General features: G+C 40.4%; 1 protein-coding gene across 1 annotated transcript in view; it reads left to right on the forward strand.

Moving 5' to 3' along the window:
* Positions 1 to 435: 435 nt before the first annotated feature.
* Positions 436 to 16,129, forward strand: part of EMB (embigin) — a 44,001-nt gene continuing 28,307 nt past the window's right edge. The window contains exons 1-2 of the mRNA XM_047763862.1: positions 436 to 762; positions 13,601 to 13,690. Coding sequence (XP_047619818.1) covers positions 654 to 762; positions 13,601 to 13,690 — 199 coding nt within the window. The 5' untranslated portion in view covers positions 436 to 653. The remainder of the gene's footprint in view (positions 763 to 13,600; positions 13,691 to 16,129) is intronic.

Consider the following 16,129-nt stretch of genomic DNA (forward strand, 5'->3'; position numbering starts at 1 on the left):
TTGAGCCTTCAGAGACTTGAGCGGTTGTGTGTGCGCACGCAACAAGCGTGTGGAACTGCTAGGCAGAGCAAAGACAGATTAGTGGAGGATGCTGGGCAGCTAGCTGGGTAGTACCTTCTACCAGTGCAAATATAAGCCTCCTTATTTAACTAGGAATGGGCTGGCCTAGGGAAGCTGAAAAGTGTTCTCCATTCTCCCCTCTGTCCCACCAAAGTGAATAAGTGAATCTTACTTCTAATGAACTGTAAAGTGTAGCCTGCAGATATACCCTATAAATACGTACATAGTACCAGAGGAGATGGGCTAGGCGTCACCTGTCCAGCGTCTTTAGCAATCTCCCTCCCAATCTCCTTTAGCAACCCCGGGGGGCGGAGGGGACGGAGGTGGGCGAGGACGCGGCAGGGTGCTGCCTGCTGCACATCCGGGCTTGCCTGCTGCGGGCTGCGCGCTGCATAATTGATGGAGGGCTGGGCGCAGTTCTGGGTCGGTCACCGGCGCTGCGAGTGTCTTGGGGTAGGAGGGCAAGAAGGTCGGCCCCTCCCACTCCGCCTTTTCTCAAGTGTCCTGCTCCGACTCCTGGCAGCCGGCTAGTGTGCAGAGCGACTCCAGGCACCGACGGCGGTGCGCGAGGACCGCGCAGACCCGCGGGCGCCATGCGCTCTCTCCCTGGCCTGCGAGGGCCCCAGGCACCTTCCCTGCCGCTGCTCCTCCTGGGCCTCCTGGCCGCTGTGCGTCGGAGCTTGGAGGACGGCCATCCGTCAGGTGTGATGGTTGGAGGGCCAAGGAGTGGGCGGAGAACGCTGGAGAGGGGCGCGCGGGGATCGGGAAGCCGAGGAGCCGGTTTGCTGGCGACCGCGGGTGGGGAACGGTGGCTGCCTTTGCCCATTGGCCACGCTTGGGTTATCTAAACTGGACGGGAAACTGGTGCAGCTTGGAGCTCCTCCTCTCCAGGCCGTGCCTCTGGAATGAACAGCGCCCCGAGAAAACGGGGGCGTGGGTAGTGGGGCATTGTCTGGGTCTTCCTAGGAACAGGGCGCGAGAGTGGGGGCGGGAACTAAGCAGCGACTTGGCCTCTGCTTAAGTGGCAGGATTTCTGAAGGCCCCATTTCCCAAGGCCGGCTCCCTTCGTTTGAATCGATAGTGAGGATTAAATTTCACCTCCTTTCCTGGCAAGCTTTGAGGATGTTTTTTAGAGCTGACTTGAAATAACAAGACAATAACCAAACAAACAAAGCCCTGAGACTCCAGGCTAATGTGTATATATGTATCTTCCTTTAACCATGGTCTCTGAAAACAAAGAACATGTTTTGTTTTGGTTTCGATGGTAGTTTTGTTTAAGACGCTCTGAACTAAGAGGGATTTATGGGCAAAACATTACCAAACCAACATCAGAATTGCCATTTTAGGTCCACTTCCTTATAATTACTTTTTATGATGAAAGTATTCTGTCTAATCTACTTACTAATTCAAGTTCCTGTGTTATAAATGTCCTAGTATCAGTGGCCAATTAGGATGATAGACTACCTCCCAAGGTGACAGATATTGCCCATCAGTAACTAAGAATGTTATCCTACACAAATTTTTAACTTTTCATAAGGATTAATTTTTAACCTTTCATAAGGATTAATTTTTATGAGTTTATACCATATAGATTCTTTTTTTTTGTCTTTTGTCTTTTTTGTTGTTGTTGTTGTTGTTGTTGTTGCTATTTCTTGGGCCGCTCCCACGGCATATGGAGGTTCCCAGGCTAGGGGTTGAATCGGAGCTGTAGCCACCGGCCTACGCCAGAGCCACAGCAACGCGGGATCCGAGCCGCGTCTGCAACCTACACCACAGCTCACGGCAATGCCGGATTGTTAACTCACTGAGCAAGGGCAGGGATCGAACCCGCAACCTCATGGTTCCTAGTCGGACTCGTCAACCACTGCGCCACAACGGGAACTCCATATAGCATATAGATTCTTATAAGATACTTTAAAGATGGAAAGATAGTCAAATAATAAGAATATTCATTTTTTAAACAAATGTTCTTTTAAAGGCTTAGCTGTTAACAACCTGAACAAAACATTTTGGTTCGCCTCAGTTTCTAAATTTCCTTTTCTCACCTTCTAGGCACCTTTCTCTTTTTCATTCATATCAATTATAAAGAATGGTCAAGGGCATTTTCTTCACCCTGAGGGTATCCCTGATTCAACTATGTTTCACATGACGATAGTGAAATTCTGATAACAGTGCATTCTAGGTGTGTCCTAGAACTCTGGTTCCCCACCTGGCTGTTGGAATTACTAGTGAGCATTAAAATTACTGATACCTGGATACTCTAGTCAAAAACTGATTCACTTGGCCTGGGATTCAGCCTGGACATGAGGAGTTTTATTAAAAGCTCCCATGTAATTTTAATCATGTGATCCTAAGTAGGTTGAAAATCACTGCTTTAAAATGATACAGCCTAGAGAGTGCACTGTTGGGTAGGTATTTATTCTGTTGGTATCACAGAGTCAGATTTAAATTGACACTTAGAGCGGGCTTCTCAAGGGGAAAAAAACGTAGGAAACAAATGAAAGTGGAATGAATTAACAAAGTTGTACTTAAATAGAATGATGTATGTATGGAGTGTAAGTCCTGTCCTTTTAGCTCCACGTAAGCTAAATTTATGGAATAATGTGACATATTAAAAGCATGACGTTAGCATCTCATTTTACTGCAGGATTAAAACTTGTGAGGCAATCTCATCTCATTTTATAGATGCTGTATTGATCTATGAATGTTCTTTTTTTTTTTTTGTCTTTTTAGTGCCACACCTGTGGCATATGGAGGTTCCCAGGCTAGAGATTGAATCCAAGCTACAGCCACAGCAACTCCAGATCTGAGCCGTGTCTGCAACCTACACTACAGCTCACGGCAATGCTGGATCCTTAACCCACTGAGTGAGGCCAGGGAACGAGCCTGCATCCTCATGGCTACTAGTCGGATTTGTTTCTGCTGGGCCACCACGGGAACTCCATGATCTATGAAGATTCATTTTCCTCTTTGCTAAAGACCATTGTGAAGTGTACTGGCTATTTTTTCACTTGGTGCTTTTCAACTACTTGGAGATATGTGTTCTATAAGTATTTGGGCCAAATTTTAATAATAAAAATGGTTATCCTATTTTATTGTAAATTTATCATATTTACCGTGTAAAAACTGTGTGCCAGGCATTGCACTATGTAGTTTATAGCCCTACGGTTAACTTTTATTATTCCTGACTTTCATATGAGGAAATTGGAATTTAGGGAGGCTAAATAATCTGTCAAGTACACATGATTAATTAAGCAGTGGAGCAGGAAATTTAGCATTTTTCAGTCTGGCCCCAGATCTGACCCAATACTCATTTGTCTCTCAGAGATACTTGGGAATGTGTATGAAAGTTTGGAATCATGACAGAGAACAGAGTGAGTGGATACAAATGCTTAATTTGGGCTAAAGTGCACACTGGCTCAGTCTCAGTTCTGGAATGAAGTTAGGCACAAGGACTCACCTTAACTCTTTTAGGCTGTTTTAATTAAATAAGATATGTAAAATATCTTTATGAATGAGAAATATTACATAAATAGGAATAAACACCATTATTATTACTCTGAAGGGGGAACAAATTGAAGGAATGGGTCATGCTTATCACTTGAAAAATGTCCACAGTGGAGCCATTTGAATGATCATTTTTAACTTTTAGAGGATATTGCTTATATGTTCCCTTCATCAATCCCCTATTTTTTTAAAGACTCCCCCCAACCCACATAGTAACTGCCCACTAATAAATATTTGTTGGAACAAATATTATTGGAGTACCCACATGTGTCTGACATTGCTAATCTCTAAGTAGAAAACTTCAGCAGTTTTTAAAGAAACAGATTAAATATAAGCCTATCTTTAATAGGGTTGTATCTGATGCATCAAAATTTTGACCCTAAATTATAACATTTAAAATTACATTATATACACATTTGTTAAGAATTGTCTCTTCCTGGTCTTCATCCCTACCTCTAACCCGTCTCCCCCTTCCTTCTGGGAATGGGTTCTATAGCATTAGGTGGGGAAATGCAGAGGCATCCCCCAGCCCCACCCCAATGAAGGGACCCAAAGGGCTCAGATCAGGAATTAGAAAGTGAGCCCAGTCAGGATGGCATCCAGGTAGGAGGGCAGCCCTGTGTAGAGTGTTACAGCCTAAGCATAAGAGGTGGGCCTTCTCGCAGAAGGGTGCCTTGGCACCAGGCCTCAGAGCTTCCCAGGGGGCTAAGAGCTTCTCTGCAGCAGTGACATGCAGTGTCTGATCCTGAGCACAGGATGAAGGTAAAGCATGCAGGAGACAGTGCAGGATGTTAGAACCTGAGTAGGTCAGGAAGACATCTCTTTGGGGCCAAGAGTGGCAGCTGCATTGGGAGATGAGTAATATGAGGGGGGATTGATCAAATAAACTAGTAAGGATAATAGAACCTAGGTTTTTCTCTAGAGAAGGGAACAGAGGAACAGGGCAAACTAAAATGAACCTAATGGTGTTGGACTGAAATTGGTAGTATTAATGTAAATTCATGACTTTAAATATTTGCCTATCTATCTTATGTCTGTATATATATCTATATAAGTAGATACATAGATATAAACATGTATATGTGTGAATATCTGTTATATATATATGTCATATATATTTATAAGTGCCCCTTGAACAACACAAGAGTTAATTTATGTATAATTTATAGTCAGCCCTCTTAGTGTGGTCCCTTTGTAGCCAAGGATTTAACCCACTCTGTACTGTGTAATAATGTAGTATTTACTATTGAAAAAAATCCACAAACAAGTGGACCTTTGAAGTTCAAACTCCCATTTTTCAAGAGCCTACTGTATATATGTATGTATATTATACCCATATATATGTATATGTTGCATATGTGTGTATGAATATGCATGCATATATTCTTAGATCTGTCCACTGAGATGGAGCAATCATTTCCCAATAGTGATGGGCATACTTAGAACCCAAATCTTGATTCTAAATATATTTTTTACTAATAATTAAGACTTGTAGAAATGGCTGATTTCAGGACTGGAGCAGCAAAAGGATAAGATAAGCCTGGAACACCTTGTACCAGAAAACAATGAAGTAGTCAAAGAATGTTGGGTGATGTCAAAGGGATATAGAAGCCAGAGTGAAGGGGCTCCCACTGGAAAAATACGGGATAAATTGGGTATCAAAGTGAATAATAATATGAATGGACTAGTATCCATATCCACTGCATACTGTCCATTGAATTATATAGGTATTCATGAATACGTACTGAACTAAATTAATTAAATGAATTTAAAGTTTGATGAGGCACAAAATATCATGTACTTTCAAAGTAACTTCCCACATAATTGGCACTGATGAAAAGGGAAAAAAGAGTAAGTTTAAGTGGAGAAGCCTAGCAAGCACCACTTTAATCAAAAGATCAAAGTGAAAATCATCAGTAAAGAGAGAAATAAAAATTGTGTGTTATCTGACAGGATGCAGTGAGAAGAATACAACATCATTTCTGTAATACTCCTGCCAAAGATGTCTACTCTGAATCTAATCGTTATACAACATATATCCTGAAACTGTCATAAATGTCAAGGACAAAAGCAGTTCAGAGTGAAGGAGAGTAGAGGGACATGGCAGCTCCTGGAAGCATGTGATCCTGAGCTGAAACCTCTGGATAAAAAGTACACTATACAGACTTTTGTTGAACTTAGATAAAGTGTAGGATGGTAGTGCATAAATGCTAATTTCCTGATTTTAACAGCAGTTGTGGGGGTGATGTGGGGTATGTCCTTTGTAGGAAATATACTGTAATGTTTCCAAGGTTGAACAGTCATTAAGTCAGCAGCTTATTTTCCAGTGGTTCAGGGAAAATACTCTTTATTTTGTACTTGAGACTTTTCTGTTAGTTTGAGATTGCTTGAAAAGCAAAAAAGAATTTCAACTGTGAGAAAGCTTGCGTTAACACAGACAAACCACAGGGATAGTTGAGAAATGATCATCAGTTTGTTAGGTACTATTTTCCAAAGGGTATTTGTCTTCAAACAGAGACAGGTTATAAGTGTCGAAGCTGTTTGTCCTAGATTATAATCTTTGCAAGTTACTTTTAAAGAGCTGGCCTCACATATTTCACAATATTAGGTGAGCCTTAGAAATAATCAACTTAGGACACACACATTGACGTAGAAGAAAAAAACCTCACAATGTTTTATTAAAAATAGACTTGCTACTCCTAGTAAAACATAATCACTATTCATGAATAAACATCCCAAATAATATATTGTTAGTATAGAAATAATAGATGTTATTTTTAAAAAGTGTTTCCTTTTTAATTGAAAATAACACTTTTCTGACATTTAAAAAGTTGTGGTTATATCATTACTAATGTATCCCTACTCCTAAGGTAGAATCCTTTTTACCATAGCCATATAACTACATAGTTCTGAGATCCTGAAAGGGAATTTAAATGTTTCATCTGATTGATTTTGAAGCCCAGAGTGCTTCTGTGATTTAGCCAAGAGCCTGGGGCTAGCTAATAGCTGTAACTGGTTTCCTGGTTTGCATTTTAAAACTCCGCCCACCCTACTTGATGCCTCTTCCAAAAAGATCCTCAAAATAGGCCCCAGGCAGGAGGGTGTGGCTGACAAAGAAGGGCTGCAAGAAACGTTCATGCTCTTAAATATCTGCACTTAAGCTATACGAAACAGGACCTCAGGGCCGCAGGGACATTTGAAGATTTTTGAAAAACATCCTGTACAGGGTTGAAGATGTACCTGTTTTGAAATCAGGGTTTCTCAACCTTGGCATTACTGACATTTGGGGCTGGATAACTCTCTGTTATGGGGGGATATCCTGTAGAATGATTAGCAGCATTGCTGGCCTCTACCTTTGTAGTGGGTGAGTTGTGTCCCCCCCAAAAATATGTTCAAGTCCTGACCCTTTGTACCTTTGAAATTGACCATATTTGAGAGTTGGGTCTTTGCAGAGGTACTCAAGGTAAAACGAGGTCATACTAGATTAGGTCAGACCCTTAATCCAGTGATTGTGGTCTTTATGAGAGAAGGAAGAGGGAGGTTTGGATATAGAGACCCAGATACACAGAGGGAAGATGGCCACTTAAAGATGGAGCCAGAGGTTAGAGTGATAAAGCTGCAAGCCAGGGCATGCCAAGGATTGCTGGCAACCTCCAGAAGCTAGGAAGAGGCAAGGAAGAATTCTTACCTAGCATCTTTAGCGGGAGCAAGGCCCTCCAGCTTGATTTCAGGCTTCCAGCCTCTAGAACTATGAGAGAATAAACTTCACTTGTTTTAAACCAGTATATTTGTGGTAATTTGATAGAGCAACCCTTGGAAACTAATATACTCTACTAGACAGAAGTAGTAACCTCCAAGATGTGACAACCTGAATGTCTCCAGACATTGCTAAATGTCCCCTGGTGGTGGTGATGGCGTGGGGGTAAAACTACCCCTAGTTAAGAGCCACTGAACAAAATACAAGTCTTATCAAAGAGTAATACAGTGGATGAAACATTTAAAAAAAAAAAAAATCCAGTCTCTAGAAAGAGCAGAAATCCTAGTCAAACCTTTGGGTTTTTATATTTTTAAGAGTTTTATTTGGTATAAGTTTCAATGTTAAAATATTTTAATGACCCATGTAGAGGTAGTCTGAAACACGTGTTTCCCCAATGTCCCTCAAAATATATTTTCTTGTGAAAATCATATTTTGAAGGAAAGTTCAATTTGTATCTCTATATGACTAAGTTTTAAAAATAGTTTTACAAGGCTGTGTACAAATGCACGTTGTTTTTGTCATTAGGTTTTTTAATTGTTCTTTTCTTTTTTTTTTTTTAACTAGTCTAAAAATGGCCTTTTTGTCCAGCAGTTCCCATACTATGTAAAAAAAAAAAAAAATACATATATATATGTGAGTTCTCTATCTGGACTGCTGCCTGTCCCTGACATAGAAAGTCTGACTTATAAATGTTCCCATCAGGAACTTATTTTCTTGCCAAAACTCCTCTCCTCTTTTCTTTTCTTGACAAATTCTCTCTGGGGTTTAGGAATCAAGGTGGCCTTATTCCCCAGCTCTTTGTTTTACTCCTGCAGTTATGAACAGGGGATAGGACTACTATATTTCTAGAACCCAGAAGTAGAACTCTAAATGGACCAAGCAGAACCCTGCAGGCAACTATAATGGTCAGCAAGGAGATGCTACAGACCCATGTTGACATCTTCTACTTTAAGAAGATGATGTCCTGTGTCAGTGTGGGGAAGTTACAGAAGACTAACCTTTTCCATAGTTCCATAGAAATGGAATGATGTTCTGACAAGGAGGGATTTGTTAGCAGCTTTTGGCTACAAAGAGCTCTTTGAAAGAAAGAGATCTCTGCAGGAGGCACCCTTTTGTCTGCCATTAACCTCAAACCAGGTACCCTCATGCTCATCTCGGCCCTAGCACACCTTTCAAATCTTTTGATGTCTGGCCCTAGCACACCTTTCAAATCTTTTGATCGCAAAATACCTTGCCTAACCTGTTGGTTCTTTCCATAGATCAAAGAAGTAGAAATGAAGAATAAGTAATTAGCAGATGACCAGATCTTTTCCCTAACTTCCCCTTCAGTAATTTCGCAAACTGTGTGAACGAGATAGCATCTCAAGAAAGGTCATGAGGAGTTGACAAGCCTGCATATGAGCCTGCACACAGTGAGGGATGGCCACAACTCTGACCACCCCCCACCTCAATGATTAACTAAGATGATGTCCCTCTTTCCCTTTAAAACACTTTCATGGCTCAGCAGAATCTTTGGGACGCTGTTTTTGGGGAACACTAAATCCACCAAATCCCCAGACTGCCAAAATTCTGATTAAAAGCAACTTTCTACCAACTTTTATTTTTTATTTTATTTTATTATTTTTTTTGTCTTTTTGCCATTTTCTTGGGCCGCTCTCGCAGCATATGGAGGTTCCCAGGCTAGGAGTCAAATCGGAGCTATAGCCACCAGCCTACGCCAGAGCCACAGCACGCTGGATCCGAGCCGCGTCTGCAACCTACACCACAGCTCACGGCAACGCCGGATCATTAACCCACTGATCAAGGCCAGGGATCGAACCCGCAACCTCCTGGTTCCTAGTTGGGTTCGTTAACCACTGCGCCACGACGGGAACTCCCCCCCTTTTTTTTTTTGTCTTTCTGCCAACTTTTATGAGTAGAGATTTTCAAGGAGTGATTTGGTAACATAAATGCATTATTTATAAGCAATATTGGTAATCAGATATTTTAATGCTGTAGTTCAACTATATCATGGCTTAAGTGGCTTTCGCAATTTGGCATGGGATCTCATGATTATATATAGTACCGCTTCCATGGGGAAATGTATTTTGACTTCCAGAACTCTATTTTATAAATAATATACATTATCCATTCTCAGGTTATTGTGTTTCTGTAACTGGGTTACACATAATGCTACATATCAGAACACTAAAATTAAGACATTAAAATAATTTTAATTATACAAGTTGATAGCAATCAATACATTGGATGAGAGAGAAAGACAGGGAATGGTATTCACCCTATTAATAGCTTTTTCTTACACCTTTCTCTAAATGATGTCCATATCCTTCCAAGAATTTAAAATATAATAAGAGATTTTTGGGGAGGTTTAGAGAAAATGCTTATTCTTAAACAGAGGTAGAGTTGAACTTATTTTCTGACATAAGTAAAAGCAAATCTTAAAACCCAGTGCAGTTTTCTCATGTTGCTTATCCTCTTTTTTTCTTCCCATTTACTTCAGTTAAATAGGGTCCTACCTTAATATTAAGTTGAGGAGTTCCCCTTGTGGCTCAGTGACTAGTATCCATGAGGATGCAGGTTCAATCCCTGGCCTCGCTCAGTGGCTTAAGGACCCACTTGCAAGGGTTGCCATGAGCTGTGGTGTAGGTCTCAGACATGGCTTGGATCCTGTGTTGCTATGGCCGTGGCATAGGTCGGCAGTTGCCGTTCTGATTCAACCCCTAGCCTGGGAACTTCCATATGCTGCAGGTATAGCCCTAAAAAACTAACAAACAAATAAACAAAAAATTGAGGCAAAATTTTAGCATGTTTATTTCATTTAAAATGTTAATAACATAAATTATAAACCTTTCTAGCAATGTCTACTTGAAAATGTAATTGGTGAAAGATACCTAAATAGAGACCATTTTGATATTTCACGTGAAAAAATAATAGGTGAAAATCAGAATGTTACTCAGTTATTTGATGCAGCACCCTCATGCCCAATCTCCCAGTGAAGGGAGAAAAATCTTTGAATCTCTGGCACAAGTATTAGAAGCTACAGTTTTATGTTGGCGTTGTGGCCACTGTCTGTAAAGGAACGCCGAGTGGAACATCTCTAGCAGTGATTAAGAGAGGAGTGAGTATGATAACTAGAGGAAGGCATATTATGATCTTGGCACCATCACTCAGTATTACCCAGCCTCCTGATCCCCGCTTCTTTTTCTATTAAATGAAACTCCAAGTCACGAGTCAGGGGCAGAACTTGGATCAGGATACAGATTCCTGCCTCTCCATTTTGTACTTCTTTTTGTGACTCAACTTAATCCTTTCAGGGAAGTATCCAAACCACATCTTGCCTGAGTCTCCTGCCAATTTCCTTTAAACACCAACATCAGCTGAGTCAGCCTCCTGCCAGCTGTCCTCCTACTGAATGCAATAAGGTTTACATTCTCACTTTTTTGATTAAAAAATATCTTGGCTAAACAAAGATATATACTATTCTAACACCTCCTGCAGAATGCCCTGCTCTTGAGGCTTGGTTTTTCCTTTTCCTCCTATTCTTTCAACTTTCATAAGCTTAGATTTTGCCAAAGTTAAGGCTCATCCCTTTTCTCTCCTTGTTCTAATGTAGGTCCCAGGTGGGCCCACCATACACATCCTGATGATGCAAAATGAGAAAATAACCCCATCCTTAGAGCTCATCTCCTTGGCATTATCTCCATCTCTATTCCACCTTCAGAGTCCCCCAGAAGATGTAGCTCATACTCTGTAGCTCACATGCCAACTTGTATACAATACACAGGCTAGTTATAGTCAATACTATGAATGGGTGCTACTCTGAAATTTTAATTATTCTCAGTCACAAATTGTGGGCCTAAACCGATATTATTATGATCTATATAGCTCTCCAGCTACATAGTTTACTTAGATTCATCTTCCTTTTCAGCATCCTTATTTAAGTAAAATAAGCACAAGAATGATGGCATTTTTTCCAGCTTATGTCACATGTACTACCATGGATACTGTACATAATAATAATAAAAACGATAATAACAATAACAATAATAAAAATGTGAGACCATTTCAAAAGGGTTATGGGCCTGTTTCAGGAATAAAGAGTGTGGTGAATTTTGACAGAATTTTGCTTTGCAGTAGGCTAGGCCAAGAAAAAGGTCTCCCTAGCAAAGGAAGCAAAGATATCAAAGTTTATGTTTGCAGCCTTCACAGACCAGGTTATATTGTAGAACAGTTCCTTGTTTCCCATCTGCACCTTCCGGCTTTCCGTCCAGAAGTGAACAGCATCTGCCTTGATCTTCCCGAGGTATTTTCTCTTTAATACAACCTCTAAGTGAGCTATGCCCAATAATTTAAAAAAAAAAGAAAAGATTTCATGCTGACAGGAAACTTTTTGGCAGTGGGGTGTGTGTGTGTGTGTGTGTGTGTGTGTGTGTGTGTGTGTGTGTTTGAGAGAGAGAGAATATGAATGAATGGAATGAATGAATGAATATCAGGTGTAGGTAAAGGAGAAGTTTTGTATTCCCGAAAGCCCAGTGAGAAACTCAGGGCATATTTTCCTAAATAATCATTGTCAGAGGTAATGTGATTTAGGTATGTTACTCTTTAAAGGATTATTTTATGGGAAAATACATCCTGCTTTCCACAGTGGAATTAGAAGGGATCAAAACTTTGAAACATGGCTTACTGGAGAGCTAGGTTCTGTGAGGTAGATTGTTTATTAGGCAATATTGTGAGGTGAATATAACAACCACTACACTATGGAAACACCTAATGAGGCAATATTGTAAGAGCTGTGTACAAGCTGAAGCAACAAAAGTGATCGCTTGCTTTGATAACATTTTTCACACATATAAGGAAAGAACTAGAAATCTAACCTTACACTAAGAATAACTTTCTGAGCAGAGTACTAAAAATCTGAAATAAAAACAGGCCCAGGTTTAACTTAAATTCAAAGAAAAGTTTTAAGAATGCAGCCAAAGTTTACAATAACGAACCTTCCTCCTTCTCTGACTTGATTAGGGTAGTATTCATGGCAGGTAAAGGCTGTGCCCAAAAGTCAAAGAAAGAGTAGCTAGTATGGGAAAAAAAAAAAGAAAGAAAAAAAAGAATCTTTGAGGAGAGTAGGACAGGTGGAAATGGAAACCGTGTTTCTTTGATCAAAGTTTTCAAAAGAAGAGGTAAGTGACAGAGGAAAACCCTAAGTCAGTTTGGTATGGGGCCTACTAGACTGTCACCATAGCTGGAAGGCAAAGAGCAGCACAGACTCTCACTGTATCCATTTCATCCTTTCTGTCCTCTAGTGCCTGGCACTTGCTCTCTCTCTTCATCCTTTTTTATGCCCTTTGTTATGGTCTCTCTGTCCCTTTTGTCTTCTCATCTTCTCTCAGACGCGCTATGTCTTTTTTTTTTTTTTTTTGGTCTGGCACTCTTACCTGCTTTCTCAGTGTCTTCATGTATGTTTTATAAAGAAACGACAAATTGTAGGGTACAAAAAGGAAAGGTGGAGTTCCCGTCATGGCGCAGTGGTTAACGAATCCGAATCCGACTAGGAACCATGAGGTTGCGGGTTCGGTCCCTGCCCTTGCTCAGTGGGTTAATGATCCGGCGTTGCCATGAGCTGTGGTGTAGGTTGCAGACGTGGCTCGGATTCAGCGTTGCTGTGGCTCTGGCCTAGGCCGGTGGCTACAGCTCCGATTCAACCCCTAGCCTGGTAACCTCCATATGCTGCGGGAGCGGCCCAAGAAATAGCAAAAAAAAAAGACAAAAAAAAAAAGGAAAGGTGTTTTTTTGGAGTTCCCCTTGTGGCTCAGGGGTAACAAACCCAAATAATATCCTAGAGGATGCGGGTTCCGTCCCTGGCTTTGCTTGGTGGGTTAAGGACCCAGCATTGCTCTGGCTGTGGTGTAGGTCAGCAGCTGCAGCTCTGATTCAATCCCTGTCTAGCCTGGGAACTTCCATATGCTGCAGATACAGCCCTAAAAAGACCAAAAAAAAAAAAAAGTAAAGTTGTTTTTGTTTTTTTTTTTACGCCACTTGATGTAAATCAGTGGGGGTTTTTCAGTAAAAAAAGAACACAAAAGAATTGGAAATTTTGTTGTATTTAAGAGCCCTGTATATTTCTGCATGTCTGTGGAACATGAAAGACTTAGTTGATCAGAGCTTCCTGAAGACATTGTTTTTCATGAATAGTTTATTAATACCATTTTGGCTGCTGTGAACTAGTTTTTAGACAGTCATTTGATAATAACTGGTAATCACATGTTCTTTTTCTTATAGCTTCACCTTTTACAAGTCCACCTATTCAGGAAGAAATGATGACAAAATACTCGAACCTTTCCCTGGAGAGTCATAACATATCTCTGACTGGTAAATGTATCATGTTTCAAATAATATAATGTCCAAATAATTTTTTATTTTTAATTAAGCCATTGTATTTTGCCTCATAAAGTACGAATCCTTGATCAGAGTCTGGTGGGAGAAACACACCAGTATCTCATGCAGTTATAGTACGGTGTGACGGGAGTCTAATGTGATGAGGACAATGTGCTCTGTGTGCAGGGAAGAGGCAGCTGGTCCAGGCATGGGAGGGTTAAGAAAGGCTCTCCAGAAGGACACCTGGGAAGAAGGGAGGGTTCATCTCGATTTGCAGATACTCTTTTTAAGTTTTCATCACATCTTACTGGCACATCCATTCAAATCATTCTGCACTGAGAGGAGATTTCATGTACCTACTGGAAGACCTTTCAGGAAAGAAATTAAAGATGCTATCTGTGACACTGACAGTGACAGTGCTATGGCAAACCTTGTAAAGAAACCTGAAGTAAAACTCAGTTCTGCTTTCTCTTTTCAGTTTTGTAGTCCAGTGTTTTAAAAGCAATCTCAGAGTTCCTTAGTGAGTGTGAGTTTTAGTAACAATATTGAAGTATAGAATTTTAAGCCCGTTTATTGAGTCAATAGGTTTTATCCTATTATATGTCCAGTCTTTAACTGCCCTCTAGTCTTAAGAACTGTTTCTCTTTCTGTTTCATATGAATAAAAGGTGTCGCCCTCCCCCCTTTCCGATACCAGTGGAATGTTGGCAGTGAGTTTTCTAATAAAAGATTATGTTTATGACTTTGTGTAACCCTTGTTTGTCCCCAAATGTCTTCATGCCAGTATTCGGAGGTTGTTCCTACTTGTAAAAAGTAATTACAACACTCCTGTGTTTCTACTTGTTCTTTTACCTATTGTGTGTTCTAGTTATTGGTTTCCTTTGTTCAGATGGAATGTTTCTTTGAGAGAGCTTTATGTGAGAACAGAATTTTGCAAATCCTTTCACTACCTTGATTATGCTGGCAGCAGCATACCCCTCACTTATCCAGTATAACTGGAGCCTGAGGAAAAAAGGATCAGGTGTCAAAAGAGAGAGAAAAAGTGGATTTTGTAGTAGATGTCAGGCTGGTTATTTACTTACCTGTTTGGTATTTACTTAGCCTGTTTGGAGGGTCACTCCTAACCACTCCTTTATTCTGATCCTGCTATTAAAACCAGTATTCCTATAATGTTCATGAGAGCAGGCATTCACCATTGTCCATTACTCACCTTCTGCCTTGGCCTGATCAAACTGTAGTCAGGCTATTCTCTTCCTCCAGACCCCTTAATTTCGACTGGCTCCAAGTCTGAGAAAGCGGTAAATGCATGACCACAACCCAAGTGTGCTGTCTGCTTCCACTCACTGGACTGCCTCATTTTTTTCTCAAAATGTCCTGCTAGCCCACTTACTCCTCCCTATAAAGGAAAAGGTTTTTTTTTTTTTCTTGTCTTTTGTTCTTTTAGGGCCACAACCGCAGCATATGGAGGTTCCCAGGCTAGGGGTCTAATTCGAGCTGTAGCCGCTGGCCTACACCAGAGTCACAGCAACACCAGATATGAGCTGCATCTGCCACCTACAGCACAGCTCATGGCAATGCCAGATCCTTAACCCACTGAACAAGGCCAAGGATTGAACCCGCAACCTCATGGTTCCTAGTTGGATACATTTCTGCTGCACCACAACGGGAATTCCAGTAAAGGTTTTTTTTTTTTTTTTTTTTTTTCTGTTTGATTCTGAAATACTTGTAGAGCCAAAGCTTGGAGCATTTTTCCTATAGACTTTTGGAATAAAGCCTCTCCTTAAGTCTGGATTTGTTTTTATTTGACAAAAGAAAAGATCTGACATTAATTTTGAAACACAGGATTTCTGAGGTGTGACCTAGATGTGACCCTTCTCATGTAGGTTATTGTTCTGGTTGTCTTGCCATCAGAAAGTTTGGTTTTAGGAACTGCGTTTATTGAAAAATAGAATTTAAATCTGAAGATGCATGTACGCTTAATAGGAACCACAGGCTTTCTTCTTTCTTCTATCACTAGGATTTTTAATCTACTTCATAAATAGAATGTTTTCACATTTTGTCATATTGTTTACTTGAATTGTACTTAGCATTTGTGTTGTTACTTATTATTTTCTCTTTCCCTCTGGCCATTTTACAAGATGATCTGTTAGGATAAAATGTTTCTTATAGAGAGATCCAAATGTAGTACATTAGCTGCAGATTTGGGACCAACATGACAACATCTGGCCAAGTTCTTAGCACACTTACTCAAAGATGCATGAAACTGGGAAACAGATCACTTGCCTGGGAGAGTGGGGAAAAACATGACCTTTGATTCATGAAAGCCTAATTGTTTATTTGCTTTATGTTTTTAAAATGTTACTAATCATTTACTTAACAGACACATGGTATTGACTATGTACCAGGAATGTATTTCTAAATATAACCTAGTTTA

The sequence above is a fragment of the Phacochoerus africanus genome, chromosome 1 (genome assembly GCF_016906955.1).
Source record: "Phacochoerus africanus isolate WHEZ1 chromosome 1, ROS_Pafr_v1, whole genome shotgun sequence".
Lineage (NCBI taxonomy): Eukaryota > Metazoa > Chordata > Mammalia > Artiodactyla > Suidae > Phacochoerus > Phacochoerus africanus.